This window comes from Alternaria alternata, assembly GCF_001642055.1.
Source record: "Alternaria alternata strain SRC1lrK2f unplaced genomic scaffold CC77scaffold_8, whole genome shotgun sequence".
NCBI lineage: Eukaryota > Fungi > Ascomycota > Dothideomycetes > Pleosporales > Pleosporaceae > Alternaria > Alternaria alternata.
In genome coordinates this window covers 963,632-989,231 of record NW_017306197.1, presented here as the reverse complement: position 1 = coordinate 989,231, position 25,600 = coordinate 963,632, and the positions used below count along the sequence as shown (strand labels likewise).

The following is a 25,600-nucleotide window of genomic DNA, read 5'->3' as shown; positions in this document are numbered from 1 at the left end:
ACAATTTTGAAAGAGTGGCTATTTTGGTTTAGCTTGTATGGGCAATGTAACATTGAGATCCTAATGGATCACGTACGTCCACCATAAGTATGGTTGTTGACAGTGCAGCTTTGATTGGAAGATGAAAGGGGAAAAACGGTCTACAACTGAATGAAGCGCGAGCAGTTCATTATCGTACTTCTTTATGTACCTCAAAGTGAACTTTCGTAAGCCCGGGCGATGTATCCTCCGCGCATCACTACCCTAATAGAAGCTAGATTCAGTACCAACGATCAGAGTTCGCGGAAGAAGGTAATAAGATGATACACGCCTATGTTAGCGAATTTTCTGATTCTACCCTTGCTCCAGGCATCTGAAGCCCTCGCAACTACTTTCTAAGTAAGACGGATGGTGCGCTTTTGGTATCCCTTGAGTGCCTGATAGTAACCGTAATCAAATGCATCAGTACCGTTAGCCCAAGGGTACTCGTACCCGACTGAGTCTTTCAAGGTGTATTGCCCGATACCAATTCTCGTCCAAGCATTCCCATTTTCTCTGAGTATCAGAACGCGTATGGCGGAATCAAAACGTCCTAAAACAAGTTCTCTAACTTGATTCTGACGGAAGGCATCTTGCTCTTGAGTTTCTGGTACATCCAACCACATCCTGAATTTGAAAGGAAACAAACAGTTTAACGTAGTTTACAAGCGAGCGGGCCATACAAGCGAGTGGGCCACCCTACTAACTTTGCGCACCTCTTGCACTTTCATTGACTATGGCTCTACTAAATTAAGCCTAAAACGTTTCCTGTAAGGCTAATATACAACTAGTAATTTTAGCTATTAGTTAAGGCTAGATCTAGTCTTATAGAGGCGCCGCGCGGACGTACGAAGTCTCTCGAACAACGCTTAAGCGCCAGCGCGCTGGTGTACCTGCCTAACCTAATTGCTAGCCTAATTTAAGGAAGCTTACCTAGAGAGAGGAGGAGGTGATTGTTAGGCATATACTTAACTTAGACGCACGTGGATTTGCGCCTACGTATGCTGCTGTACGTAATATGGCTAATAAGCTGCTCGCTGCGCGCAGCGCTGGCTAGGTTAGCGTTTACTAGCCGCGCAACTTTGTTAAGCGTACAGATAGCCTTATAATGTGTTTTAATTAACTGTATAATAGGCAGCGAGCTCTATGCAAGGATCTAGCTCTAATTAGGAACTAGTTTAAGCTTATAGAGGAGACAAAGACTAAGTACAGCATCTGTAATAAGAACGTCTATAACTTTAATAAGGCTAGCTTTATAATAGACAAAATTATAACTTAGCTTGTTGTAATAGAGTTAGAGAGAAGAGGCAGACTAAAGGCTATTTAGCTAGGCAATTGTAAGTAGGTAACGTTAATTGCTGTAATTAACGCAGCTAGCTAGATAATTCTACTATTCCTTATCTTTGCTAGCTAGTATTACCTGTCTGCCTAGTACAAGGAGGATATCCTACGCAACTAAGTAATTGTAGTTAGCAACAATAGCTAGACAAATAATAAGCTAGGAGTAGCGTAGCTAAAGCACTTTAACGCTTACACAAAGACTTATATTATTAGTGCGTATTGCCTGCTAGTCCTTAACAGCTATAAGAGCTACTACTCTCTTAAGTTCTAAGAACTCTATAAGAAGAACAACATCTACACGCTTTGCATGCTACCTTACTTATTGTATCTACTCTAGCCTCTTAATGTTAGCTGCTTCTTGCTGTTAAAGCGAGCGTACAGCTGTAAGATTAAGAGCCTAATCTGCTATTAGATTAACTATATTACTAAGCTTAAATTCCTGCTAGTGTTTAAGACAGCGTTTAATTAATTGTTTACGCTAGCTAATATCTGCTTAGCTTTCTGCGGCGCAGGCCTTGTTCCTTTCTAGCTAGACGCTGTCCTATTAAAGCTAGACGTGCAGCTCTGTACGCCTACTCTAGCTGCTCTCGCAGAGGCTCCCTAGGAGGCTTGTACGCTAAGTAACGCACGTAAGCTTAAGGCTTAATTAACGTTAATACATAATCGCGTGCAAAAGCACAAGAGCTTATTACTAGTATTAATTATTAAGGCGATTAACTAGCTTAAGAAGAGGGCTAAGGTAATAATACTCTTAGCTAAGCTAATGTGTAATTAGATTACTAGCCTTAAGAAGGCTAACAAGGCAGCCTTAGCGCGTAAACAGCAGAAGAAAAAGCGTATACAGAAGCGAGGGACTCTAACAAAGAGAGAGAGAGAAGATCTACTTGCTTAATGTAAGGCTAATTAGCAGATTGCTTGTAAGCAGCGTTAAGGAGGAGAGCAATTAGGCGTAAGCCGCTAGGCTCTAGCGCGCTGCACGAGGTGCAGAGGAACTGGGCATAACACACGTATATGCGGAAAGGAAGCTGTAGATACTACTTAATTTACTCTATAAATTTTTATGTATTATATTATTGCGTTGTTGAAATATACGCCTGTAGAGGTGCACAAAGTTGGTGGGGTGGCCCACTCGCTTGTATGGCCCGCTCGCTTGTAAACTACGTTATCCTTTGGAATGGCACATCTGAAGGGTTAATATGCACCCAGTCATTCGCTTCGTCTCGTTCGAGGGTAAAAGGGAGAATGACGCCATGGATCACAAGATGAGGCATGATCCTAGCTTCTTGAGGCAGTGCCGTGTCAAGTGCTATGCTGGACTGATGTGCCTCCGTGAGGTTTAGTAAGCCACCACCCAAAAACTCTACACTTATTCTCGCCGAGTGCTCATCAAGCCATAAACGAGTGGAGCTATAGAAAGGACGCAAATACCGTTCGTCAGTGGTCCGATATTCTAGACCACACAGGACAAATGGTTGGCGAGGTATCTCGTGGATATACTGCCATCCGAGCCATGACCATGAAGGAAAGTCAGTCCGTCGCTGCACACTGTTGTTCTACATACGCCAAAAAAGTGTTTGGTTTATCGTCCATCCGGGAGCCGGATGAAGTGGAACACCAAAGATTTGGAACAGTGGCTGTTCTTTGAATCGGAACTCATTCAACACGCCTTGGATGGCGTTAAGTCGATCTGACTCGTAAGAGAGGTGTCTGCGTATGTACTCGGAGATGTGGTTGAAGAACTCGTCAAGAACAGGTTTCTGAAAAAGGAGTTGATGATCGGTGTAGGTACCCGGAAAGACTACTGTCGTTGCAATGTTTGGTCCTGGCATGCCAGAGCGCTTCCAAACCAATCTGTTTTTTCTGCTCGAGATAACAGAGTGTCCATTGATGGGATGACTGTTTCCGAACGAATGCTGTATACTGCACTGAGTATAGAACCCATTCGACGTGAAAACCAGTTTTCGAGGGGACATAACAGCCTCTTGGTATGTCCAACCTCTGGTAGCCCACTTAGAGCCCCCGATCTCGGCCTCTGGATTGCCGAAGAAGCGCAAGAAAGAGTATGGCCCCAGCTGTAAGTCTACACCTGAATCGCACCGACAAGAAGAGACTCCCGGCAGCCCAGCTGCGTGATCTGTGTCTCCTGCAGCGATGAATGTCAAGGTGGCCCCAGCGTAGATATTGCCCATATTGGCAATTTGCTGGTGCTTCTGCGCTGAATCGTGCTGGTTGATACAATACCTATCAACCCACAGGTAGCGGAAACGCAATCGTAATGTAGCTATCATTGCGTCCTTGATAATGGGAGGGGCATCGGACAAGGTCTCATCATCATCTGGTGCCGTTGTGTCACCCCAGACGTAGCTAAGCGCAACGTACTTAGCGGCGTGAGGTATCGGAACGACTCTTTCATCATGGCAATCGATGCAATACACTGTAAGTGTATTTCGTACTGGGGTTTGTGGACATTCTTTCGAGTGATCGGTCAGGCAAGTTCTCAGCCACTGTGAGATGCTTTCGTACTCATCGTGTCCGAAGGGCAGGTGTCTAATTTCATTCTGGGAACACAAAGTAACAGTATCCATTGGGAACATGAGGTGCTGACCGGAAAATTGGTCAGGATGCTCGTGGCGAGAGATATACAATGAAGGATAGTCGGTGAAGATGCAGAGCCGACCCTGGACTGGACGTATATCAAGATTCACTGCTGCCAGGCCGACAAGAAAGGAATCTCTCATCTGGTGCTCGCCGTATCTTGTAAATTTGCAACGAGCAAAGAACCTGCAGCTTTGGCATCTCGTATCGGCTTTTGCAAGCCTGATAACTATAGTTTGCGAACTGTCCAATCTCAAGGACCTAAGCCGTTCGAGATCGTTGCTGGCTATCTCATCGCACCTCTGGCATAAGCCATTCGAGAGTAAGCTGTTTTCCTGATTGATCATTGTGTGATCTTTGTTCCGTACCCATAACCTTAGATTCATGATACTACGTCCCCGGCGTGATTTATGGATGTAGATATTGCCTGACAAAGGGCCTTCCGGGGTGATAGGGACGATTTCTTTGATGACTTGTGCTTCGTCTGATAGCCTAGGGCTGTCAATATAAGCGAATCACAAGAAGAATTGAGGCAGCCTCACGCGGCATAATCCGTGCCGCTATGCACATTGCGAGTCGCCTCGGCTTGATTGGGGTCATTAGCAGATGACATAGCCACAATCGCTCGTTATGTGAGTCGTGATTTCTGCTTCTTTGTATAAACCAGCGTGCCTGGCTTGGTAGTAGGTTGATTGAAGGACTCTCCCCATATAGGCTTTGTCTATTCAGCTGTGATGGTGACGTGCTCAGTCTCAGCCGCACCCACTCAACAGCGATATCCCGCTTCTTGGCATAGCATGCAACTACATCACACTTCGCTTATGCAGAACACCCCGAAACTTAGTCGCAACTCTCGTAACTTGTGCTGTCTTACTGCGAGATAGGCATGGTCGACCAGTGTCTTCTGATCGACCAGATACCTATATCATACTATAGGCTTGTTTCAAGAGTAGCATCAGTAAGCTACGATGGCGGAGGCAGGCTCCGCGGAAGAGCTTTGGATCGGCGCTCATGTCTTGCATGTTGTATGTTGCATCTGATGCAGGGACAGGAAATCTCAGCTGCCCATCGAGCACTGCGATCGCATTGATGGGGAGTCGCTGGAGACCTTAGTGTTCTGGCTGTAGCGGATTTAGATGCCCACCGAGCTGGCTAAGAAGGGATGGGCCCAAATTTAACGCACGAGCTGTCCTTGGCAGATATGTGCCCTCAACCAACTTAAACCTCATAGCCGGAAAGATACCGAAGCGAAGGTCCTCAAGCTGGAGCACGGATGAGTTCGCAAAGACGCGAGTATATGCATACGATCGAGTTGTTCAAGGCAAATGACTTAACAACACATGGTTCACATGTTCACCCGCATTAACATAGGTATTTTCTGTACAGATGCCACCAGGAAGAGTGCAAGGATCGGTTATATTTAGTCAATGTGGCCTGGCTCAAACGCCGAATGAGAAGTTGTGTGTGGACGACTTCATAAACGCTGGGACAAAAGCTCCGTACGTCTCATCCGATGTAGCGGGTCCAAGAATATCCGAAAAGATTTCGCGTGCCTGATTGTGGGGTGCGGGCATGTTGCTTAGCAGTCCCTGCGCGAGCTGCAACCAGTCTGTGACTTGCGCAAATCTCGATCGTAGTAATTGAATCTTGAAGCTAGTCAGCTTATCGCCGTTGCTTTTGCATGGGGATAGATGAGTCGCTTACTTCTGCTGTTTGTTCGAAGGTATTTGTCTGTTCGCCGGCTCTCGTTGCAATACTATAGAAAATCTTACAGCCATCAAGTAGATCACGCACATCACTTCCTTCATTGTGGAGCCGCTCAAGATATTGGACGAAGTCGTGAATGAGCTGAGCATCATACCGCGCTTGAACTGACGCTGGATGTGCAAGTACTTCTGATAATAAGCTCAGAACTGCGGAGAGTGGGAAGCATAGTGTTTGCCTCGACGCCATTAGCCACTGAACATGAGATTGTCATTTAGCGAATTCTAAAGAACACATACCAGAGATGTGTCAATGGCTGCCATTGCAAGCGGAGCTGTACGCGAAGTATCTCCCGGGCTGCTATCACACAGGCGGCTCTAGCTAGCTGACTACTGGAAGGACATGTATTCAATTCAGCAGCTGGTTGTTCGTCGGAAAAGGGATTAGATACCACCGGACGGGCTAACAGTACTACTACCATGCTGACTTTGCTTATACAGTTAAAATAGATGTAATGTAGCATAGCGATAGGCATTTCGAGGAGCGGCGATTCGTGTGATCGAAAGCCTGGCTGGATACTGATCGGTAAAGAGTTTTTCCATGCTTGAAGTTCTTTGTCAATTGCTGTAATGGCATCTTCAATATCAGAAAGCTTCCGCTGGGCATTCCTGGAGAGCGCTTGTTGAAGTAGTTTGTGAATCCGCAACTGCGTCACAGCAAGGACAACTCGTCGTCGGAGATAAATGGTCTGCTCAGTCTGTATGAGATCTTCTATGTGATCCACATGGTCTGAATCATGATGATATACGTGTCCAGGAAATGCAATGTCGAAATCATCTACGTCTAGCGATGAGGGTGTACCATACCTGTGTGCTAGATCAGCATTAACAACATATGTTACCCAGAAGATCGTTTTTTGTCTTTCTGCTAGATTGGGCTCCAGATCGATATAATGGTCATACTTGTGCAGACTAAGCATGTACACCGACTGGACGACAGTAGCTGTCAGCCGTGCAGCGACGCAGGCATCAGCAGTGCGCAGCATGAACATAGCCATTGCGAGCAACGTCTCGCAGGTGGAGATCTGAGGCCTTTGAACAATTGCGAGCTCGACGTACATCGCAAACGCGTTCTTGAAGAATGCCCATGCTATTGAGGACATTCCAACGACGGACCCACTGGCTGTCCTGTGATGTGCAGACATAGCCAGGAACGAACAAAGCGTAGCCCATCGACTTGGATCATTGGAACACTCGTCCACGCCGGCACGGTACTGTTCGATGAGTTGTTTCAGGACATCTCCCGTCGTAAGGAACACCCCGTGAAGCTGAACCTCCTCAATGACTGGCCTTATCAACTCCATTGCATGATTTTCAGGAGGAAGGGATGTAAATGTCCTCCTCTCAAAGCAGCTCTGATTCGCCTGTATGCGAGCTTGCATCTGTCTTGATGTCGTGCGGATATCTTCAGAAAACGCTATAAATTGCTTGACGGCTGTAGGCAATATCCTTTCTGTTTCACTGTTACTGCAAGGACTCTGGGTTGATTTATCCGTGCTATTGCATCTTGGAATGGCTTGGCCTTTGAGCAGCATGGTCAGTCATATACAGTTTGATCCAGATTTTCTTCTGTGGATTTACCTTCCCTGAAGTCCTGAGTTGCCGTGTCGTCCCGCACCTCTTCGTGACCTCTTGATTGTTCGCTCTCAACAGTACGTCCAGGTTCTAATTCCGAAGAGTATCTACCCTGGTCATGCTGCTGTACGAGGGGCTTGGTTGATTCTTTCCTGCACAAGATAAGCGACTCATCCGCTTGTACAACTCCCATTCCCTTTTACCTCTTCCCAGGGCCCCGTCGCCGCCGTACCGTATAGATACAGTGTTTCTCATACTTGAAGCAGTAATTACAGCAAGGTTGACCACCGTCGCAGCGTCCTTTTCTCTCCTTGCACTGCTGGCATGCCTGATGTAGGTGAACGATCTCGTTAACTTCCAAGGTTCTCTTATTGAGTTGAAGAATACTTACGTTTATAATTCGTTTACGACAGAGCATGGTTGTGAAGGTTCCCACTGCTTTGCACTTGTGAAATGATTGAGAAGATCGGGCTGAGAGCACATGATCTTGTGGTTTGGTAAGTTTGGGCTTACAAAGCATAAGCACGTGATCGGGGTCGTCTCTCGATCACGTTTTGGAGCGCATCTCACTAGAACATTAGTCCGTCTCAGGGTAGATACACTCGGGGCCTTCTTTGTTCCCACAACACTCCTAAGTCACTTCGGCCTCAAGACGCATGTGAGATCACGTCTGAGGAGGCTGTCGACATGTGACATTGCCTACGGATACAAATTGCATCCGAAGACTACCGCGCACAGACGTATTAGTAAGGCCGGATGTATTTTCCTTCGTATACAGAAGACGGATGCATTTTTTGCTAAGAGCAACGACTACTTACAATTTGCTTACAAAGGCCGTGAGTACCTAGGTATGCTTGGTCATTCAGGATGTAATGAGGTTCCGAAGCCGCCTGCCAAGTGTGTTTATGATCTTGCGCAGTATAAAAAGAGTCGCCGGGTGCTATACTGAGCCACATCAAAGAGCACATCAGTACTGATCGATTATACCACGCACCATCTTCCAACAACAACTAGCCAACCGTAGAGATGTCTGTCATTGCTGTCGCAGGAGGAACCGGAAAGCTCGGCCGTACTATAGTCGAAGCCATCCTTGAACAGGGAAAGCATCATGTCGTCGTCCTCGCTCGACTGGTTCGTAGTTGTATCGCGTGCTATGTATTTCGCTGACATGGATCTTTAGGGTAGCGAATCCAAAGCCAAAGAGCTCGGCGTACCTGTACTTGGGCTTGACTACAGCAACGTGGAGGCTATCAGAGATGTCCTACAGTCCAATGATGTCGGTACGGTCATCTCGACTTTGGACACTATGGCTGGAGCGGATCCAGAGATAGCATTGATCAGAGCCGCGGATCTGTCCACCAGCACGAAGCGATACATCCCAAGTTTCTGGGGAATTCGATATACGCCTGAGTAAGTCTTTCTTTTGAATGATCGACGAACAGACTGCTCATTGTAGTACAGAGTGAAAGCGATTTTTCCGGTAGCCGAAACTAAGCTCGCTGCGATGACAGCTCTCGAGGCTTCGTCTCTCGAGTACACCTGTGTGGTCAACGGCTTTTTTCTTGACTACTACGTTATACCCAAGGTTTCGTCACACATGGGCCCATTCCCTGTCGTCATTGATATGGCCAACAACGCTGCAGCAATTCCTGGATCTGGCGACGTGCCTGTCGCTTTCACGCACACTACGGATGTTGCGCGTTTTGCTGCTAGTCTGCTCGACCTCCCCAGCTGGCAACCAGAATCCTATATCGTTGGCGAGAAGCTGACATGGAAAGAATTCGTGGCTATAGCTGAAGAAGTCAAAGGCGTCAAGTTCGATGTACAGTTTGATCCGTTGGAGAACTTGCAAAAGTACCAAGTAACCGAGTTACCTGGACATAAGGACCTTTATCCTTTCTTTCCAAAACAGATGCTCCAGCCCTTCATAGCCACGTTTGGCATACTATTCGCCAAGGGGTTCTTTGATTTCGATGCGATTCCTGGACAGGGGGATATGAAGGCACGAGGCGTGAAGGAACTCGTGGAGCAGGCTTGGCGATAAGAATGGACTCACTTGTATTGAGCGATGAAGGAATTGCAGAGAATGAACGAACTAAGACTTGTATAAATGTAGGCAAAATGCACTCGCTGAGCTTGCAATGTTGATTGTTTGTGGGACGGCGTGCGCACTAAACAGAGTGTTGTTGCCCCTCCTTCCCAATTGGGAAGGTTTGAGGATCTGTCGATTGCCCTGGCATTCAGGTGAAGAGACATCTTCGTTTACATTCTTCGCGAGAGCTGTAGCGATAATGCTACAGTGTACTTGCAGCGTTTCTCAATCGAGAAACTTCGAGTTTGAAGCCCTGATTTCAGTGTTTCTCCTAATGGTAATACTGCGTGCACATACTGGCTCCCGAGGTCACCTTCGGTCGTCCAACATTATTTCACGTAGTAGGCCCTCCAGTTCCTTTTCACATCAATCTTCTAGGGCTCACACCGATTGCAATACTCCCTATGCGAGCAATCATCCGTGACGGACTAAATTGAGGAATGCATACTCGGACAGGCAACAATCCTCACCTATCGATCACGGCAGAATCTGGTGGAACGCTTCCTTTTAGCAGCTTCACCTCAGCACTAGTCAACTACTGCAAGGGGCTTTGCTTTTCACGTACAAGGTGCTACAATCCACAGACTCCTGCTATTGCCTAAACGAGTAATCTGTAGTCCCAAGCAATATCAGGTAAAGCTGCTTGACATGGCGTAGAATCGTGTTGATCAATGTTCCAACGCTCCAAGGATATTCGATGTCTCTCTGCGCGCCGTCCCGGGTCGTTAGGGTCTGTCACGGATTGTGCTCGAATAATGATTTTGATCTACACCGCCGTACTTGAGTAGTAAATGACGTTGTTCGAGTATTGTTGTAAGGTCGTGCCGTTCGGTTACTAATCTTCAGCGTACTGAAGCCAACAATCTTTCGTCACATCCATAGCGCTAGGCTTCGGACGAATGTAGGTTTACTCCGACCCTCCGCACTAGGAGTAGGGTTTTAACGACAAGTTACATCACAGTAAGTGTTAAAGACGCTTTTTCGTAGGATACGAGTTATGACATATTGCATAGAGAGCGACCCACCACCTTTGGTACCAACGGAATCGGGTTATGTGGAAGCCGAGCAAGCTTCCTCCACCACAAGTTCTGAGAACGTATCGCTTAGAATCTGTCCTGCGAGGACACGTCGTCTGCCTAAATCATGAATCGTCAATATGGATAACATGTGGAGAGTATCCCGCTCGACAAGTCGTTGGGTTGGTGTCACGACAAGCATTGAGAAAGTTGCCGCCTTATCCGGTGTCTGGAACTGACTTCGCACAGGGACACTCATCCTGCGCACATCGCCGGATCACATCTGGGGAGAAAGATGGAGACAATGCGATACAGCGGGTCCGGACTTGGGAGTCGAGATCCCTCTTGATGGTGTTGTGCATCGATCCCGACCCCCACGACGATTCCAAGGAAGGCCTTGGTTATGCAGGGGCGGCATTAGGATCGGCACGCTCAAGCTTTTGTCGCACGCCACGGGCGTTTTGCGAAACAGCCTTCCGCGATAACGGCAATGACCCTGAAATTAAGGATAAGCACCTTGGGATCCCTTGACACGTGAAAGATAAAGAAACAACGGTCGAGTAATCCCCAAGTCGATGCGACCGACTGGGCGACCGAGCAGCAGCTGTTGATTAACTTTTTGCCTGTGTATCGCGCGACCTCCGAGGACTGCACATGCTCAAAATAGACACAGTCTGCAGAGTTTTGAGGGACCGACAAGAGAAGTGTCCGGGACCTGCATTGCAATGCTGGGTGACGTCGGTGGCTGTCGCTTGAGAAACTGTTGGCAGAACCCTAACGGTGTATGCGACACGACTGTCATCGGCATCGCGACCAAGATAGGTACCCGGCACCATTGTTGAAGGCCAATAACGGGCTTATTGCGGTATGCGCGATGGCTATGGTTGGTTGCGGACGCGTATCCTTACAGCTTTCTGTACCAAAATCGATCCCAACAGAGATTCTAGACAAAGCGACGAGGCCCACCCGGTGTGTTTGCCATGGCCACAACTCGTCCACCGTCGCGTCCACGACCCATTTTTCCTTTCGCGCCAGTCAGTGACGAAGGGTTGGCAGGCGAAAATGAGGAATCGCAGATCGGGAGCCCCAAAAATAATCCCTGGCCCAGCGCTGCTCCTTTAACCCCGGGCATGCTCCACCTCATGCTTTGCTAACATCGCTGCTGTTCATTCCACTGTGTTATCTTTCTTCTTTCTCCATCGCATCTTACTATCAATTAATCACTGCAGAACAAGCCGCTTTTCTCCGTCACTCGCTAAAACACCGTCTGGAAAATTCGGCACAGAGCTTGACGTCATCCCGTTGCAGCAGTTCGCGTTTGACCCTGGACCGCCGGAAGGTCGAGCGCATGCCATTGACTTCTAGTCTGGCGTCGAAAGGTACACCATCGTTTCATTGATAAGATTTTGCTTCCATAAAAAATTCGCCGCGAAAGCAAACACAGTCGCTTCCTTATCGCTCCCCCAGAGTGCTTTTCGGTCGGACACTTTGTCGAACTTGGGCCTGAGCGCGCCTCTACACCATGACGACACCGAACATCGAGCGGCCGGAGCCTACATACGATATGGATAGTAACCTATACCCTCACCAGCGATCTTCCGATGAGGACGGCACAGTTGTGGGGGACGAACATCAGCATCCATTGCGCGTGGACACTGGGGCACGGCCAACACACATGAGATCGCGATCTGGCACCCATCTTACCGTCGAAACCGCACACGACATCCCAGCCATGAAGGGCGTACAATCGCCTTCGCAGACACGTGAGCAGGCGAGCAGGCTCAACGACGACCTTGCCGTGCTGGCTATCGAGCAAGGCCTGGACGAAAAGGAGGCTCTGAGGCGTAATGCGTCAATGAACCCATCTCTATCACGCGTACGATCCCGTAGGGAGGACCTCGTAGACGACTTCGACGCGGCGACAAACCCATTGCACGAGCAGGCGGCTCGCTATACGCCACCTGAGAACCCGACCACGAGCTTCTCCAAGTTCTTCAAGAAGATTCACAATTCATCGTGGCTTGTGAGGTACTTTACGTACATTACTCCCATGGTTCTTCTGATCCTCATTCCAATATTGGTCGCGATATTTGCCTTTCCCAATGCTAGTGTTGGGGGTGTTGAGCTTCTTTGGTTTTCCATCTGGCTAATGATCATATGGCTAACGCTTTGGGCTGGACGAGTGAGTATCTTTCGCCTTTCGCATTTACTAGCACTAACATCTATTGCAGGTACTTGCTAAACTCCTTCCATGGCCTATCGGTCTCGTCTCTAGTCTTTTCACCAACAACAGCAAGAAATGGAGAGACATGGGCAAGCAGCTCGAACTTCCAGCTACCTTGTTTTTCTGGTGGTTGGCCATCGAAGTATCTTTCCTACCGACGATGACGAACCATCACGTCAATGGTAACAAGAACACTAAAAGCTGGGAAAAGACTATGAACAAGGTTCTCGTCTCTCTGTTCGTTGGTTTCGTCCTCAACTTTATCGAGAAGATCATCATCCAGCTCATCGCCATCAGCTTCCATCTCCGAACTTACCAAGATAGGATCGAGCTGAACAAGTTCCAGATTGGAAGTTTGGCCAAGCTGTACCGGTTCTCCAAAGAGAAGATCGCCATGGAAGATTCAGAGTTTGAACAAAACGAAGACCACGCTCCGTCTGGCGCTCGCACTCCCGGTCAGATCCTCACAGAGGCACAAAAGAACATTAAAGTCGGTTTCAACAAGTTTGGAGATGTTGCCGGAAAGGTTGCTGGGGATTTCACGGGTCGCACGGTGACCGGCAGCGGCCATCCTCACCAGGTTGTTCTGCAACTTATTGGTACAACCAGTGGTGCCCAGGTCCTAGCCCGCCGACTCTACCGAACTTTTGCGCGACCTGAGACAGAGACTGTCCATGCCGAGGATCTCAACAATGCTTTCGACAGCGACGACGAAGCCACTGCTGCATTCTCCATGTTCGACAAGGACATGAACGGCGACATTTCCATGGAAGAACTCGAGGCTGTCTGTGTCGAAATTGGTCGTGAACGCAAGTCCATCACCGCATCCCTGAAAGATCTTGATAGCGTCGTCTCCAAGCTCGACGATGTCTTCATGTTCATTGTGCTCATCATCACAATCATCGTGTTCATCTCGCTCATCTCGACGTCCGCCGCTGGTGTGCTTACGTCCGCTGGTTCGACCCTTCTCGCTCTGTCGTGGCTCTTCTCCGCAACCGCTCAGGAGTTCCTCCAGTCTTGCATCTTCGTCTTCGTCAAGCACCCCTACGATGTCGGTGACCGTGTCACAGTCTACGGTAACACGGGAGATCTAGGCCGCGGCGACGACTACTTCGTCAAGGAGATTGCCCTCTTCTACACGGAATTCAAGAAGATGCAAGGCCACATTGTCCAAGCGCCCAACAGCTACCTCAACACGCTCTTCATCCTCAACCATCGTCGATCGGGAGCCCTCGCCGAAGCCGTCCCCATCATCATCAAGTTCGGCACAACGCTCCAGCAAATCGAACAACTCCGCAACGTCCTCCTCGAATTCGTCACCGAGGAGAAGCGCGAATACCAAACCAACATCCTCACCGAACTCCGCGCCGTCCAGGAAGTCCACTGGCTCGAGCTCAACGTCGTCTTCTTCTACAAATCCAACTGGCAAAACGAACTCCTCCGTCTCCAGCGCCGCAACAAATTCATCTGCGCCCTCACCATGGCCATCCAGGAATGCGGCATCGAGGGCCCGCGCATGCGCTACCCAGGCCAAAAGGAGAGCTTCCCCGTTTACCTCCAGAACCTGCAGAACCCGGCTACACCTGGTGTTGGTATCAACGGCACGCCCGACCAGCCCAACGGCAACATCCGCAACGAACCCCAAGACCAACCTTTTGTCGCGCCTGCAGAAGGCGTTGCATCACCTGGCGGTACGACGGCTGGACCCGCAACCGGGCGCACGCGCTCAGGTTCCATCCTGCGCAAGCCGGGCGTAGCAGAAACGCTATCGGCCATGAACAAGCGCGTCGACTTCTCGCTGGGAATGAAGAGCATGGGCCTCGACGACCCATCGGGCGACGTGCTCGACGACCGCGAAGCCGAATCGCGCGCCCGCGCCACTGTCGTCCGCGTCACATCTCCCTCACGCAGCCAAGACCGCGACCGCGTGCGCGCCTCCGAAGACACGAGCGCCTCTGCGCGCTCCACGGGTCTCCAGCGCGTCGGCACAAACGCCTCGTCCGTCCTCAAGGAACGCACGCACCGGAATCGCTTCTTCAGCCGCTCCCGCCACAGCCATGGTGGCGCAGACGAGGAGGCCGCCATGGCCGATATCCCAGAAGCAAACAGCGACTACGATACCCCTCCCAAACGCAAGAATACGCTGGATCCTAGGACCGGTGTGATTAGCCCCAGGGCCGTGCATAGTCGAGCAACGACGGAAGAGGAGATTCCAATGCGCAATGCTAGTGCGGATATGCCAAGGAGTACGGGTGCGCTGCCTAGTACGGCGGATAGTGAGAGGACGTTTGGTCATCCGCAACGATCGCGGACTGATGGGATTGAGATGAGGAGGTTTCACTAGAGTGGTGAACTTGTTTTCCTCTTCTTCTGTTCCTTTGAGAGTGATCATTCTCTCTCCTCGTGGAAGTGGAAAGCCTAGTAGTGGTGGGATAGGTTCATGGAACGACAAAAGTGTCCTAGTGTTTTTTCTTTGTCGTCTTGTTTGTCCATTTTTCTTCGACGCGTAGAGCGAACACTTTTTAGATTTAGTCTGCAGACAGCCAAGGGCAGTGCGCCGGGCTTCTCTCCCCCTTTGATTTGTACATAATCTCTCCTTCAGCGCAATATTCGTCGGGAGACGAAAAACTCCAATAGACTGGTTGCATAATCCTTCATCATGAAATATACTGTGTAGACATGAATAGAAATCTAGAATATCATAAATCTCTACAAGCTCTCTTAGCAGAAGCCAACGTAGGCGATAACGTAGGGCTCGTTACTTCTACACCCGTTCATATCCTGCCTTGTATATCGTGCACGTGAGTCGAACACGACAACGACGACGACAACAACAACAACAGAAACATCAATTCAACACAAGATGCCGTAAGAGGTAAAGTATGCCATTCCAGCGGGAAACTTGTCCCACCGCTTACATCATTCGTAAGCTTCAGCAACAATCGCCCAAATGTCTTGTCTCCCTCAGCTAACCACACTTCTCCCTTTGAATATAAAAAAACAAACGAGTTTAGTACTCACCCTCCTCAACCTCATCGTCAAGCGAATCAGAAGCCACTTCTTCGTAATCTTTCTCAAGCGCTGCAAGATCTTCTCTCGCCTCGCTAAATTCACCCTCCTCCATACCCTCACCAACATACCAATGCACAAACGCACGCTTGCTGTACATGAGATCAAACTTGTGGTCGAGGCGGGACCAGGCTTCGGCGATGGCAGTAGTGTTGGACAACATGGCCACGGAACGGTCGACCGAGGAGAGCTCGGAGCCGGGAACAGAGATGGGCCTGGAAAAGTGTTAGAAAATGGGGTAATGAAGAGAAGGAAATGGGGAAAAGGGGAGACACGTACTTGGTGTAGTTGATTCCGAGCTTGAAACCAGTGGGGCACCATTCGACCAAGTTGAAGGACGACTTGGCCTTGAGCGCACCAGCGGCAGCGGAGCAGTCGCGGGGGACAATGTCACCACGGTAGAGGAGCGCAACGGCCATGTACTTTCCGTTGCGAGGGTCACAGACAACCATTTGGTTGTTGGGCTCGAAGCCTGGTCAAGTTAGCAAGACATGCACCGGACGGACTGACATGGCGTCTCAACGTACATTGGAAGGTAAGGTCAGAGACCTTGAAGCTCTCGTGGGAGCTCTTCTTGGCCGAGATGACAGGCGCGTAACTAATGAGCGGGTAGTGGATACGCGGGTACGGCACAAGGTTGGTCTGGAACTCGTTCAAATCGACATTGAGCGCACCATCGAAGCGCAGAGACGAGGTGATGGAGCTAACAACCTGGGCGATGAGGCGGTTGAGATGCTCGTAGTTGGGACGGGGAATGTCCAAGCTGCGTCTACAGATGTCGTAGACAGCTTCGTTGTCAACGAGGAAGGTGCAGTCGGAGTTCTCGATGGTGCTGTGTGTCGACAGAACGGCGTTGTAGGGCTCGACGACCGAGGTGGAGACGCGGGGAGCTGGGTAGACGGCGAATTCGAGCTTGCACTTCTTGCCGTAGTCGGTGCTGAGGCGCTCGAGGAGAAGCGCGCCGAAACCGGAACCGGTACCGCCACCGAAAGAGTGGAAGATGAGGAAACCTTGGAGCGAGGAGCAGTTGTCTGTGTGCGCGTGTTAGCAGGCGCATCGTGTTGGAGTCGAGCATCCGACTCACCAGCAACGCGACGGATCTTCTCAATGACGCTGTCGACCATCTCCTTGCCGATGGTGTAGTGGCCACGAGCATCTATCCTCGTCAGTATCTCCGTGTCTCTCAATAGCTTCCTGACACGCACAGTTGTTGGCAGCGTCCTCCTTGCCGCTGATCAACAGCTCAGGGTGGAACAATTGGCGGTAGGCGCCGGTTCGGATTTCGTCGATTGGCGAAGGGTCCAAGTCGACGAAGATGGAACGGGGGACGTATTTGCCGCTGCCAGTCTCGGTGAAGAAGGTCTCGTAGGAACCGCCCTCACCAAGCTCCTTCGCATCGGGGTTGGGACGACCATCGGGGAGCAGACCGTGCTCGAGGAGGTACCTGGCGTTACAGTGTCAACAAGGCTTTGGGCGCATGCGGTTTCGCGACAACGTACAGCTCCCAGGCGCTGTTACCCAGCTGGGTACCAGCTTGGCCGATGTGAAGGTGGCAGATCTGTAGAGCTTGGTGTTAGCAATGTGCGCCGTGTATACAGCTCCATCTGATGCATGTCGGCGCAAGAGGCGGGGGTCCCCCACTGCCCTACGAGCAATTGAAGCCCCAAAAGAAGCTGTTCGAACGTGACATACCTCTCCTCGCATGGTGGATGTATTGCTGTGTCAAACAGACGACTGTCGAAGGAGACTTCAAGTTCCTGGCGTCGACGCTGGAGGCAGAAGTGTTCTGGGTTCAAGCGGTGAGGAGCGCCGCGTTGGTCTAGCTTGGTGGGGTCGCTGCAGGGGTCTGGCGCACGGTTTGTTTATGTACGCGACCAGTCCGCGACCAACTAGACACGCCTTGCCGCTTTCAATCATATCAACCGTGGCGGCCATGCGGCACAGCGGGAAGACCGCTCGTTTTTCAGGGATCCGTCCCTTGCGGTGTGATGGCGAAGACAGCACTGGAAGCTCGTGTACTTGCTGTGCCTCGGACGGTATTGGTGGCCAGGATTTGCGGTGTGGAGAGTCAGTGAACTATCAAGTGCAAGCTGACGATCCTAACAGCGTATGCACAAACCTTGTGCGCCAAGTTAGCTGATGTTGCGAACCATGTCCATTCCTAGTCTAAACTGCCTCCTTTGGAAGGACGGGGGATATCATGTGCTAAAGGAAACCAAAAGCGCCGTCTATGTGTACTCTATCACTCACAACAGCATTACTCTCCAGGCCCATCGACCACAGCCTCCTTCCCCTTCTCACTCCACTCCCCTGCACTCGCATCCACCTCCCTCGTCCTGCTCTCCTTCTTCCCCCCTTTGTTGTAAAATTCTCTGATATCCTCGCACCCCTTTGGTGTTCTGCAAATCTTGCGTGCCTCTTGATCCGCCGTCTTCCAAATCGTCTCTCTAACCTCCTTGCCCACCTTCTCAACCGCATCCATGGCCCAAATGACATCGAGATGCTCGTAGCCTTCGATGACCTTGGAGTGTACGACATCAACGTATGGTTCTCTTCCACGCTCAAAGCGACGAAGTAGGCGACGGCCGTCGACTAAATCGTCGGAACCACAGACCCAGAGTGCAAAAGGGGGAGTCTGTGGACCGTACCACGCGTACCGTTCTGCCTCTTTTCTCTCACCCTTGTCCTCCCTCTCGTCATCCAAGTCGTGAGACTGGTTGTGAGTTTGGACCTCCTGCTCGTGTTCCATCTCCTCATCCTCCCTATCCTCCATAATCTTCTCCTCTCTCGTAGCCAAAATACATTTTTGCCGTGCAAAGCACTCTCTTCCTAGCCACCACCTCATACTCTCCGCACTAACATAAACCGGCGCGAATTGAAACATGCGGTTCCGCAAATCACGCTCCCATCGGTCGTCTGTCCAGTTGAACAAAAAGGCAAAGACGCGGTATCCCATGGACCCATAGAACCTCCCTGGCAAGAGACTATGCATAATCATCATAAAAGGAATGAAAGCGTGAATCCCAAAAACAGTCCGAAACATATTTGGACTAATAACCTGCATGAACTTGAACTGCGCTTTCCCTATCAGCTTCCCCGCATAGGCCGCAGGCGCCAGCCCGCAGAAGACACTAATCTTTTCCCCAATCTCGGGTCGTTGTTCCTTGGCCAACGCGACCAGCGTCTGTGTAGTTCCCTGACTATGGGCCACGAGTCCCAACTTCTCAAACCCAGTCTCTGATAGAACGCGAGAGATGAGTGCGGGAAGGTCCATGACGCCCATCTGACGAATGTTCCACGCCCACATGCGTGGATCTCCGTATTGCAATGTGCAGTGTCGCGGCTTGAACCCACATCGGTTGTTGCCGAGCCAAACGTCGTAACCAGACTTTGCGAGGAAGAAAGCTAGACTGTCGTCATCATTGGTGCAGTAAGCGCCGGCCGATTGCAAGAGGCCGTGTATCATAAGCACCGGATACTTTTTTTCGCCATCCGAGTATTGCGAGCCGGTGACGTGCGTGCTATCTTGGGGAAAGAGCTCGGGGGAATGGGGAGAGCGCGCAGAAGCGTCTGTACGTGAGTACTCGCGCGGGTTGTAGAGGTGCCAGAGTTCGATGATGAAGCCGTCTTCGGTTTGGACGTTGAAGATCTCGCAGTCTAGACCTACGCGGCGGGCGTAGTGGCGGACGTCGCAGACCAAAGGATCAGGACCGCCTTCTAAGGGTGAGAAGTCATCGATTGGGCTGCTGTCTTCCCCAGACTCCAGTTTCTTGGCTGACGGTGTGGTGTCGTGTTTCTTCCATGCTCTTTCTGCTTCGCGACGTGCGCGCTTTCGTTTGGTTTCTTCTTCGTGGAAGGGGCGCCGTTTCTCCGGATCTCGAAATGTCAGGAGGAGGAATAGGTGTTTGCACATACCCGGGAGTGACGTAAAGCCAGCGCCCAAGACAATGACGAGCAGAAATAAAAATGACAAGATACCCGATGAGAATCGAAAGAACCAGCATTGACATTGCCTCATGAGCGTAGGCGGTCCGTACATGGGAAGAGGCGGGAAAAGAGGATTCGTCTTCCATGGTGCTTTGGAATCTCCCAGTGGAACATCAGATTTGCCCTCACCATCCATCTCTGCTTCTTTTGGAAGCAAACCATGTACCGTCCCATCTTTCGCTTCTCTCAGTCGCGGTTCCAACGGTTCTTTTTGCGCCGGATCACGGTCGTCAATACTATCTCGCAGCTGGTTCAGCTTTGTCGCTTCTTCAAGCGGAACGGCAGGTAAGCGATGGCCGTTTGCGGTTTCGACAACGGGGTCTTGGGGCGTTATGAAGCGTGCTTGAACCGCCTGTGTAGAGCCTGTGTTCTCATCTTCTTGGTCTGGTGTGTATTGTCCGAGACGCTCGGCCTGGTGTGCGAAATCTACTGCGGCTTGTGTCTTGGATTTGTTCTTCTGTTCGTCGTGGTTGAACTGCTCTTCAATACGGTGTTTGACGGATGTGACAGCGGCACTCGGCATGTTGGTTTAGGTAAAGTCGTGCGGTTCGACAACGGTGATGTGGAGAATCCAGGGTTCCGCGGAGCATAAGTACGGCTGTTCGGCAGCTCAGACGCTTCCCAGTGTTATGTTCCCAGTGGCGTGTTCCCAGGTGGATGGTTGCGATCGTCGGAACGCGCAGAAAGGGTCGTGAGGCACAAGGGTGAGGTTGAAAGACGTGAAAGACATGTTGCGGCTTTTTTGTGAATTGACATTTTTGACGCGGTGGCTGCTCGCGCCTTGGTTGGAGATAACATTACGTCAGGGTTGAAGAAGGACGCGGCAAATCAACAAGCGATCTCCAGACGGGATGCATGTCAACTACCGCGTTTGGAAATTTCGTAGCGGGAGATGGAAGCAGGGTTTACTGTTGTGTGGCTATGGTTTGCATGGCGTTCGCACTGATTTGACATGTGAAGAGACTGCGGACTTGACTCCGGTGTCGAATTATCAGGAGTCACTGCAAGAGCGAATGGCGTGCCTGTTGGATTACTGTCCCCAATCAGTTCAGTAGACGCGGGGGCTCGTCGCACGTACCCATGCATTCCGAGCGGACTAGCTCTGCCGAGGCAATGCGGCTCTACTACTATCTGATGGTCGGGCTCATGGCATGCAACAAACAGAGAGCCGCCAATGCTCACAACACTGTCCATTGAGGCAGACACTCTCCAGTAATCCATCATGGACGCGCAGAATGGAGTCGTTCATGCACACAAGAAGCGACGGAGGAGACGTCTTGACCGCCCTCCTATCCCGGCGCGATTACTGCTCGACGACCGCATCAAGGGCGAGGTCGGAGTGCTGTCGGAGGACTTGTTCAACGACCTGTTTCCTGGATCCAGAAGCAGGAGCGCGGGTATGTGAAGAGCAGAGTTGGTAATGAGTGTGCGAGGGAAGTCGCTGACAAGAGCAGCAACGAACGGAGACACGCCAGACTCGCATCGCGTTCAACACGTCGCCATAACCCCCTGGCTACCGAGCTCCATCGTCGCTTCCCAGAATACCCCCTGGACCATCCTGCCCGTGCGACCAGCCGACAAGACGGAGAATGGCACAGCGCGTCCGCATTCGTCTCTCCAGATCCCAGCGTCGTCCCTCGCCCTCCAGTCGTTTTCGCACCTCCTCCAGAACATCGCCCCAAACAAGACGCAGAGGCGAGACACACCCATCGAGGTGCGCATATACGATGTTGTACCCGTCGGGCTAGATACCGTCTATGTCAATCTGGACACGGAAGCGCTGCGGAAGCTGGACGAGGTGCATGCAAAATTCGGCGGGGGCTTCATTACCCAGATGAATGGTGCATCGCGAGCCTCCAAGAGCCGTCTGGAAGCCAACGGGACAATGGGCAAGGCCGTCGACCTCGCGACGCAAGAGGAGGTTTGGCGACAGGCCGTACGCGAAGCCCTACAACTACCCACCGTCCTCCACACTGGCGATTTGCTTCCTCTGAAGCTACCCGCTCATCCCATCACCCACGTCCCACCTCCGCCAGCCAAGATCAGCGCCTCGGAACCTGTGTCGCAAGGTCTCCTGCTACCGAGCACGAGAATCGTCATACTCCAATCGCATCGCAGCAGCTCCAAGCAAGCTGTCCTCCTCCCACCCGTTAAGCAGCCTGCGACTACCAATGGATTCGGCGACGACGACGAAACCGACGATACGTCCAACGATACCTTCTACTCCGCAGCAGAAGACAACTCGCGCAATGCCTCTCCGCCAGACGAGGAATCTACCGATAATTTCGAGTCTGAGCTCTCTGAAAGCGATGCTGGAGATCTGTCCGATGAGTCCGACGACATCATCTCGCTGAATGCGCCTATGCTCCCGCCTCAGTCCTCCGGTGTGCTTTCGTCCTTTACATCCGCAACGCCCCGACCCGGCAACTTCCGTACCAACGGAATTGCGACCCCAGGATCAGTCTATTCCAGTTTCACGGCTACGACAGCTCGTGGGCCGACAAGCAAGAGCAAGGTGTTCAAGGCCCAGGGGCTCCTCCAGAGCGTTCCGGATGATCTTGTTCACCCAAAGCCTGGGAGCGAAGACGACGAAGAAGCTCGTGTATTCGTCGACATAAATACACTGGTCAAGGTTGGCTGCTTCTCGGGCGACTGGGTGAAGCTCGAAGGTACCGAAGCCCCTTCGTCACATCCCCTCTGGGGCTTGGGCGCATTCGGACGAGCAGACGAAGAAGAGAACACGAATTGGCGCCCCGTCAGGGTCTTCGGCTTGCCAGAAAACATGTCCAAGAAGGTGGCACGATACCCCGTCCAGAAGACTTCGGATCTTGATCGACGAAGCAGCTTCTCGGGCTTCTCACAACCAGCCTTGTCGCTACATGCCTATCTTTCACCAATTCTTCTTGCAAACCTAGGCAGTCCTTCTCACCTTCGTATCACCCCATTAACCCCCAGCCAGTCTTCGCATCTGCCTAGGAGCGCTATTCAGAAGCCGCGGTTGAACAGCTCTTCTTTGCCACCATCCGCTAAAGAGGTCACACTCCTAAAAGTATCAACACCTCTATCGTCCGATCGTTTACTTCAACCTAGTTTGTTCGCTGCCTTGAAAGACCACTTTGAGCAAAAGCGGCGGATAGTGAAGAGCGGTGACCTGATAGGCGTATCAATCGACGAGTCCCTTGGTCGTGCAGTGTTCCAAACTACAACAGAAGAGGACGTCGGTAACGACGAGCTTCTCGCGAGAGTCAAGCCAACCGCTAGTGATGAAAGCACAAGTGTCAGCAGCCGCAATCCAAAGGTCGTATCGTGGTTCAAGATTGGCAATGTATCAAGTCCTACTCACACGTCTCACGATGGCGAAGAAGTTGATATCTGGGGCGGCGCTGTGACGGTAGATGCTGCTAGCACAAAGATGGAGATGAACGGTAGCGAGCAAGGCAAGACGCCAGCTCCCATCAACAATGCATGGCAATACTATCTAGGTGCCAAACGAGCTCCTGTATCAAGCTCTCAAAAGACCATGGCACTGGACGAACTGCCTAAACCTTACATCTCGTCGCTGCGGAGACGATTGCGCGAACTCATGTCCGTGGCTACCAGCCCTCGAGCCATCCACCTAGGTCTGCCACCTATCGCCGTCTTGATTACTTCGACCCAACGTGGCATTGGCAAGTCTACCGTTGCGACGAAAGCTTGTGAAGACCTTGGCCTGCACACGTTCTCCATCGATGCTTTCGATATCGTCACTGAAGGCGGTGCCGGAGGTGGCGATGTCAAAACTGAAGGCTTCCTGAAAGCTAGGGCCGAGCGAGCTTTGACATGTGGTGCTGAGTTTACAGCACTGTTGGTCAAGCATGTCGACGCACTCAACGCTGATCGTATGAACACAGCATTAAAAGAGATCTTAGCCGACTCTCGCGTACTGATCGCAACAACAACCGAAATCGACAAGGTACCAGAAGGTATCCGCGGACTCTTCACCCATGAGATTGAGATGACAGCCCCTGACGAAGGCGAAAGAGAAGGTATTCTTCGAAGCATCGTCGACGACGCCGGCATCCGTCTCTCCCCTGAAGTTGATCTAGCAAACGTCGCCGTCAAGACTGCCGCCCTAGTAGCTGGCGACCTCGTAGATGTTGTCGATAGAGCTCTTGTCGCAAAGCAACAACGCCTCGAAGCCCTCGCTGTGTCCGCTTCAAAATCGCTTACCCCACCCGACACAATCACCACTCGCGACATTGAACTAGCCGGCGGTCACTTTAGCAGCAGTCTCACAAAAGCCGATCTTGACACCGCCGTCGACGCCGCACGTAAGAACTTTGCTGATGCAATCGGCGCGCCCAAGATCCCCAACGTGGGCTGGTCTGATGTGGGAGGTCTCACGCACGTCAAAGACGCTGTCATGGAGACGATCCAACTTCCTCTATCACGTCCTGAGTTGTTTGCAAAGGGCATGAAGAAGCGCAGTGGAATCCTCTTCTACGGCCCTCCCGGAACAGGAAAAACACTCCTTGCAAAAGCCATCGCCACGGAATTCTCCCTCAACTTCTTCAGCGTAAAGGGCCCTGAGCTGCTCAACATGTACATTGGTGAATCGGAAGCCAACGTCCGCCGTGTCTTCCAGCGCGCCCGTGACGCGCGTCCTTGTGCTGTCTTCTTCGACGAATTGGATTCCGTGGCGCCGAAGCGCGGTAACCAGGGTGATAGCGGCGGCGTCATGGACCGCATTGTGAGTCAGTTGCTCGCTGAGCTCGACGGCATGAGTGATGGCGGCGAGGGTGTGTTTGTTATTGGTGCGACGAACAGGCCAGATTTATTGGACCAGGCGTTGTTGAGACCCGGCCGTTTCGACAAGATGCTTTATCTGGGTGTGAGCGATACGCATGAGAAACAGCAGACTATTTTGGAGGCGTTGACTAGGAAGTATGTTTACATCTCTTTTCCCTTATGTTTCAGTCATTCAAGAATGGAGATGATGGGAAGAGGTTCATGGTTACTAACGATTTGGCAGATTTACTCTTCATCCGTCCGTTAGCCTCGCCCGCGTATCCCAAGGGTTACCTTTCACATATACAGGAGCAGACATGTATGCCCTCTGCTCCGACGCCATGCTCAAAGCCATCACACGGAGCGCCAAATCAGTCGATGAGAAAGTCGCAGCATACAATTCAACACATAACCCACCCATTACCATTGCTTATTTTTTCGACCATCTCGCTACAGAGGAGGACACGGCTGTCATGGTGACAGAAGAAGACTTTATGGAAGCACACAAGGAGCTGGTGCCTAGTGTTAGTGCGGACGAGTTGAGGCACTACGATAGGGTGAGGAAGCAATTCGAAGGTGCAGGGAAGAAGGAAGGGGCCGAGACGAAGAACGGTACTGCCGCTCCTCCTCTAGCCATCGAACAAGCTTCTAGTGCAACAACGGCCAAGGGCAAAGCGAAAGCTCCTGTCCACGAGGACGAGACCGAAATGGTTATCCGCACAGAAAACGTTCAGCTGAATGGTAATGCGGGTGTGAGTGGAAATGGACTGGCGGGTGGCGGTGTGGATATCAGTGGTGGTAGTGCGGCAAGCAGTGGCGGGAGTAGCAAGGGCAAGGGCAAAGCGCCGGTGAATCACAGTCAGGGAAAGAGTAGTGTTGACATCGCCGAAGGAGGATTTGGAGATGCAACGCAGGATGACGATCTGTACTCTTAACTTGTTTTTTTCTTCTCCTCGCACCTTTTTGCTGTTGTAGATATTAGAGATTTTTTACATGGCGCCGTATTTTTTAACTTTCCTTGTGATTGTGCCTTTTCCATTGAACTTCAACTCTGTGTATAGGGTACTCTTGCCCGGGCTGTGTTCTGTACGTTTCTCCTCCCTGCTTTCGGGTAGAACATCTCAACTTCAAGGCAGCGTGGAGGGTTCTGATT

General features: G+C 51.1%; 9 protein-coding genes across 9 annotated transcripts; 5 read left to right on the top strand and 4 right to left on the bottom strand.

The window, feature by feature from the left end:
- Positions 1 to 2,629: 2,629 nt before the first annotated feature.
- On the bottom strand, positions 2,630 to 4,038 carry CC77DRAFT_1019684 (HET-domain-containing protein). Its single transcript, XM_018524881.1, has one exon. It carries the CDS (start codon positions 3,942 to 3,944, stop codon positions 2,913 to 2,915), a length of 1,032 nt encoding a protein of 343 aa, XP_018387212.1. The 5' UTR covers positions 3,945 to 4,038; the 3' UTR covers positions 2,630 to 2,912.
- Positions 4,039 to 5,393: 1,355 nt separating this feature from the next.
- Positions 5,394 to 7,099, bottom strand: CC77DRAFT_933771 (hypothetical protein; the record flags this gene model as incomplete). Its single annotated transcript, XM_018534339.1, has 3 exons — positions 5,394 to 5,615; positions 5,659 to 5,896; positions 5,952 to 7,099. The coding sequence occupies 3 exons, from the start codon at positions 7,097 to 7,099 to the stop codon at positions 5,394 to 5,396; spliced, it is 1,608 nt and encodes a 535-aa protein (XP_018387211.1).
- A 414-nt stretch (positions 7,100 to 7,513) lies between these two features.
- On the top strand, positions 7,514 to 8,420 carry CC77DRAFT_839015 (hypothetical protein). Its single transcript, XM_018533363.1, has one exon. The coding sequence runs from the start codon at positions 7,774 to 7,776 to the stop codon at positions 8,239 to 8,241; it is 468 nt and encodes a 155-aa protein (XP_018387210.1). The 5' UTR covers positions 7,514 to 7,773; the 3' UTR covers positions 8,242 to 8,420.
- Positions 7,876 to 9,336, top strand: CC77DRAFT_987382 (NAD(P)-binding protein; the record flags this gene model as incomplete). The annotated part of the gene is made up of 3 exons (XM_018536248.1): positions 7,876 to 8,423; positions 8,473 to 8,702; positions 8,754 to 9,336. The coding sequence occupies exons 1-3, from the start codon at positions 8,319 to 8,321 to the stop codon at positions 9,334 to 9,336; spliced, it is 918 nt and encodes a 305-aa protein (XP_018387209.1). The 5' UTR covers positions 7,876 to 8,318.
- A 1,076-nt stretch (positions 9,337 to 10,412) lies between these two features.
- CC77DRAFT_1019682 (hypothetical protein) lies at positions 10,413 to 11,030 on the top strand. Its single transcript, XM_018524880.1, has one exon. The coding sequence runs from the start codon at positions 10,437 to 10,439 to the stop codon at positions 10,929 to 10,931; it is 495 nt and encodes a 164-aa protein (XP_018387208.1). The 5' UTR covers positions 10,413 to 10,436; the 3' UTR covers positions 10,932 to 11,030.
- An 892-nt stretch (positions 11,031 to 11,922) lies between these two features.
- Positions 11,923 to 14,968, top strand: CC77DRAFT_933916 (hypothetical protein; the record flags this gene model as incomplete). Its single annotated transcript, XM_018534349.1, has 2 exons — positions 11,923 to 12,582; positions 12,632 to 14,968. 2 exons carry the CDS (start codon positions 11,923 to 11,925, stop codon positions 14,966 to 14,968), a joined length of 2,997 nt encoding a protein of 998 aa, XP_018387207.1.
- A 338-nt stretch (positions 14,969 to 15,306) lies between these two features.
- CC77DRAFT_838962 (tubulin-domain-containing protein) lies at positions 15,307 to 17,709 on the bottom strand. Its single transcript, XM_018533362.1, has 7 exons — positions 17,386 to 17,709; positions 17,193 to 17,251; positions 16,899 to 17,137; positions 16,778 to 16,849; positions 16,221 to 16,724; positions 15,973 to 16,165; positions 15,307 to 15,908 (listed from the first exon to the last, which is right to left on the bottom strand). Exons 1-7 carry the CDS (start codon positions 17,395 to 17,397, stop codon positions 15,635 to 15,637), a joined length of 1,353 nt encoding a protein of 450 aa, XP_018387206.1. The 5' UTR covers positions 17,398 to 17,709; the 3' UTR covers positions 15,307 to 15,634.
- A 241-nt stretch (positions 17,710 to 17,950) lies between these two features.
- CC77DRAFT_987372 (alpha/beta-hydrolase) lies at positions 17,951 to 20,203 on the bottom strand (the record flags this gene model as incomplete). The annotated part of the gene is made up of 1 exon (XM_018536247.1): positions 17,951 to 20,203. One exon carries the CDS (start codon positions 20,201 to 20,203, stop codon positions 17,951 to 17,953), a length of 2,253 nt encoding a protein of 750 aa, XP_018387205.1.
- Positions 20,204 to 20,827: 624 nt separating this feature from the next.
- On the top strand, positions 20,828 to 25,449 carry CC77DRAFT_961215 (peroxin 6). The gene is made up of 3 exons (XM_018535617.1): positions 20,828 to 21,077; positions 21,135 to 24,603; positions 24,692 to 25,449. Exons 1-3 carry the CDS (start codon positions 20,903 to 20,905, stop codon positions 25,380 to 25,382), a joined length of 4,335 nt encoding a protein of 1,444 aa, XP_018387204.1. The 5' UTR covers positions 20,828 to 20,902; the 3' UTR covers positions 25,383 to 25,449.
- Positions 25,450 to 25,600: the final 151 nt, after the last annotated feature.

What these genes read in the sequence shown, in the direction of transcription:
- CC77DRAFT_1019684 (XM_018524881.1), bottom strand. Translation starts at nt 3,944, where the DNA reads ATGGATACTGTTACTTTGTGTTCCCAGAATGAAATTAGACACCTGCCC.
- CC77DRAFT_839015 (XM_018533363.1), top strand. Translation starts at nt 7,774, where the DNA reads ATGATCTTGTGGTTTGGTAAGTTTGGGCTTACAAAGCATAAGCACGTG.
- CC77DRAFT_1019682 (XM_018524880.1), top strand. Translation starts at nt 10,437, where the DNA reads ATGTGGAAGCCGAGCAAGCTTCCTCCACCACAAGTTCTGAGAACGTAT.
- CC77DRAFT_838962 (XM_018533362.1), bottom strand. An exon ending in GGTAACAGCGCCTGGGAGCT is followed by an intron (nt 17,138 to 17,192) that starts GTACGTTGTCGC and finishes CTGTAACGCCAG; the next exon opens with GTACCTCCTCGAGCACGGTC. An exon ending in GAAGATCCGTCGCGTTGCTG is followed by an intron (nt 16,725 to 16,777) that starts GTGAGTCGGATG and finishes ACGCGCACACAG; the next exon opens with ACAACTGCTCCTCGCTCCAA.
- CC77DRAFT_961215 (XM_018535617.1), top strand. Translation starts at nt 20,903, where the DNA reads ATGGACGCGCAGAATGGAGTCGTTCATGCACACAAGAAGCGACGGAGG. An exon ending in ATCCAGAAGCAGGAGCGCGG is followed by an intron (nt 21,078 to 21,134) that starts GTATGTGAAGAG and finishes TGACAAGAGCAG; the next exon opens with CAACGAACGGAGACACGCCA. An exon ending in TTGGAGGCGTTGACTAGGAA is followed by an intron (nt 24,604 to 24,691) that starts GTATGTTTACAT and finishes ACGATTTGGCAG; the next exon opens with ATTTACTCTTCATCCGTCCG.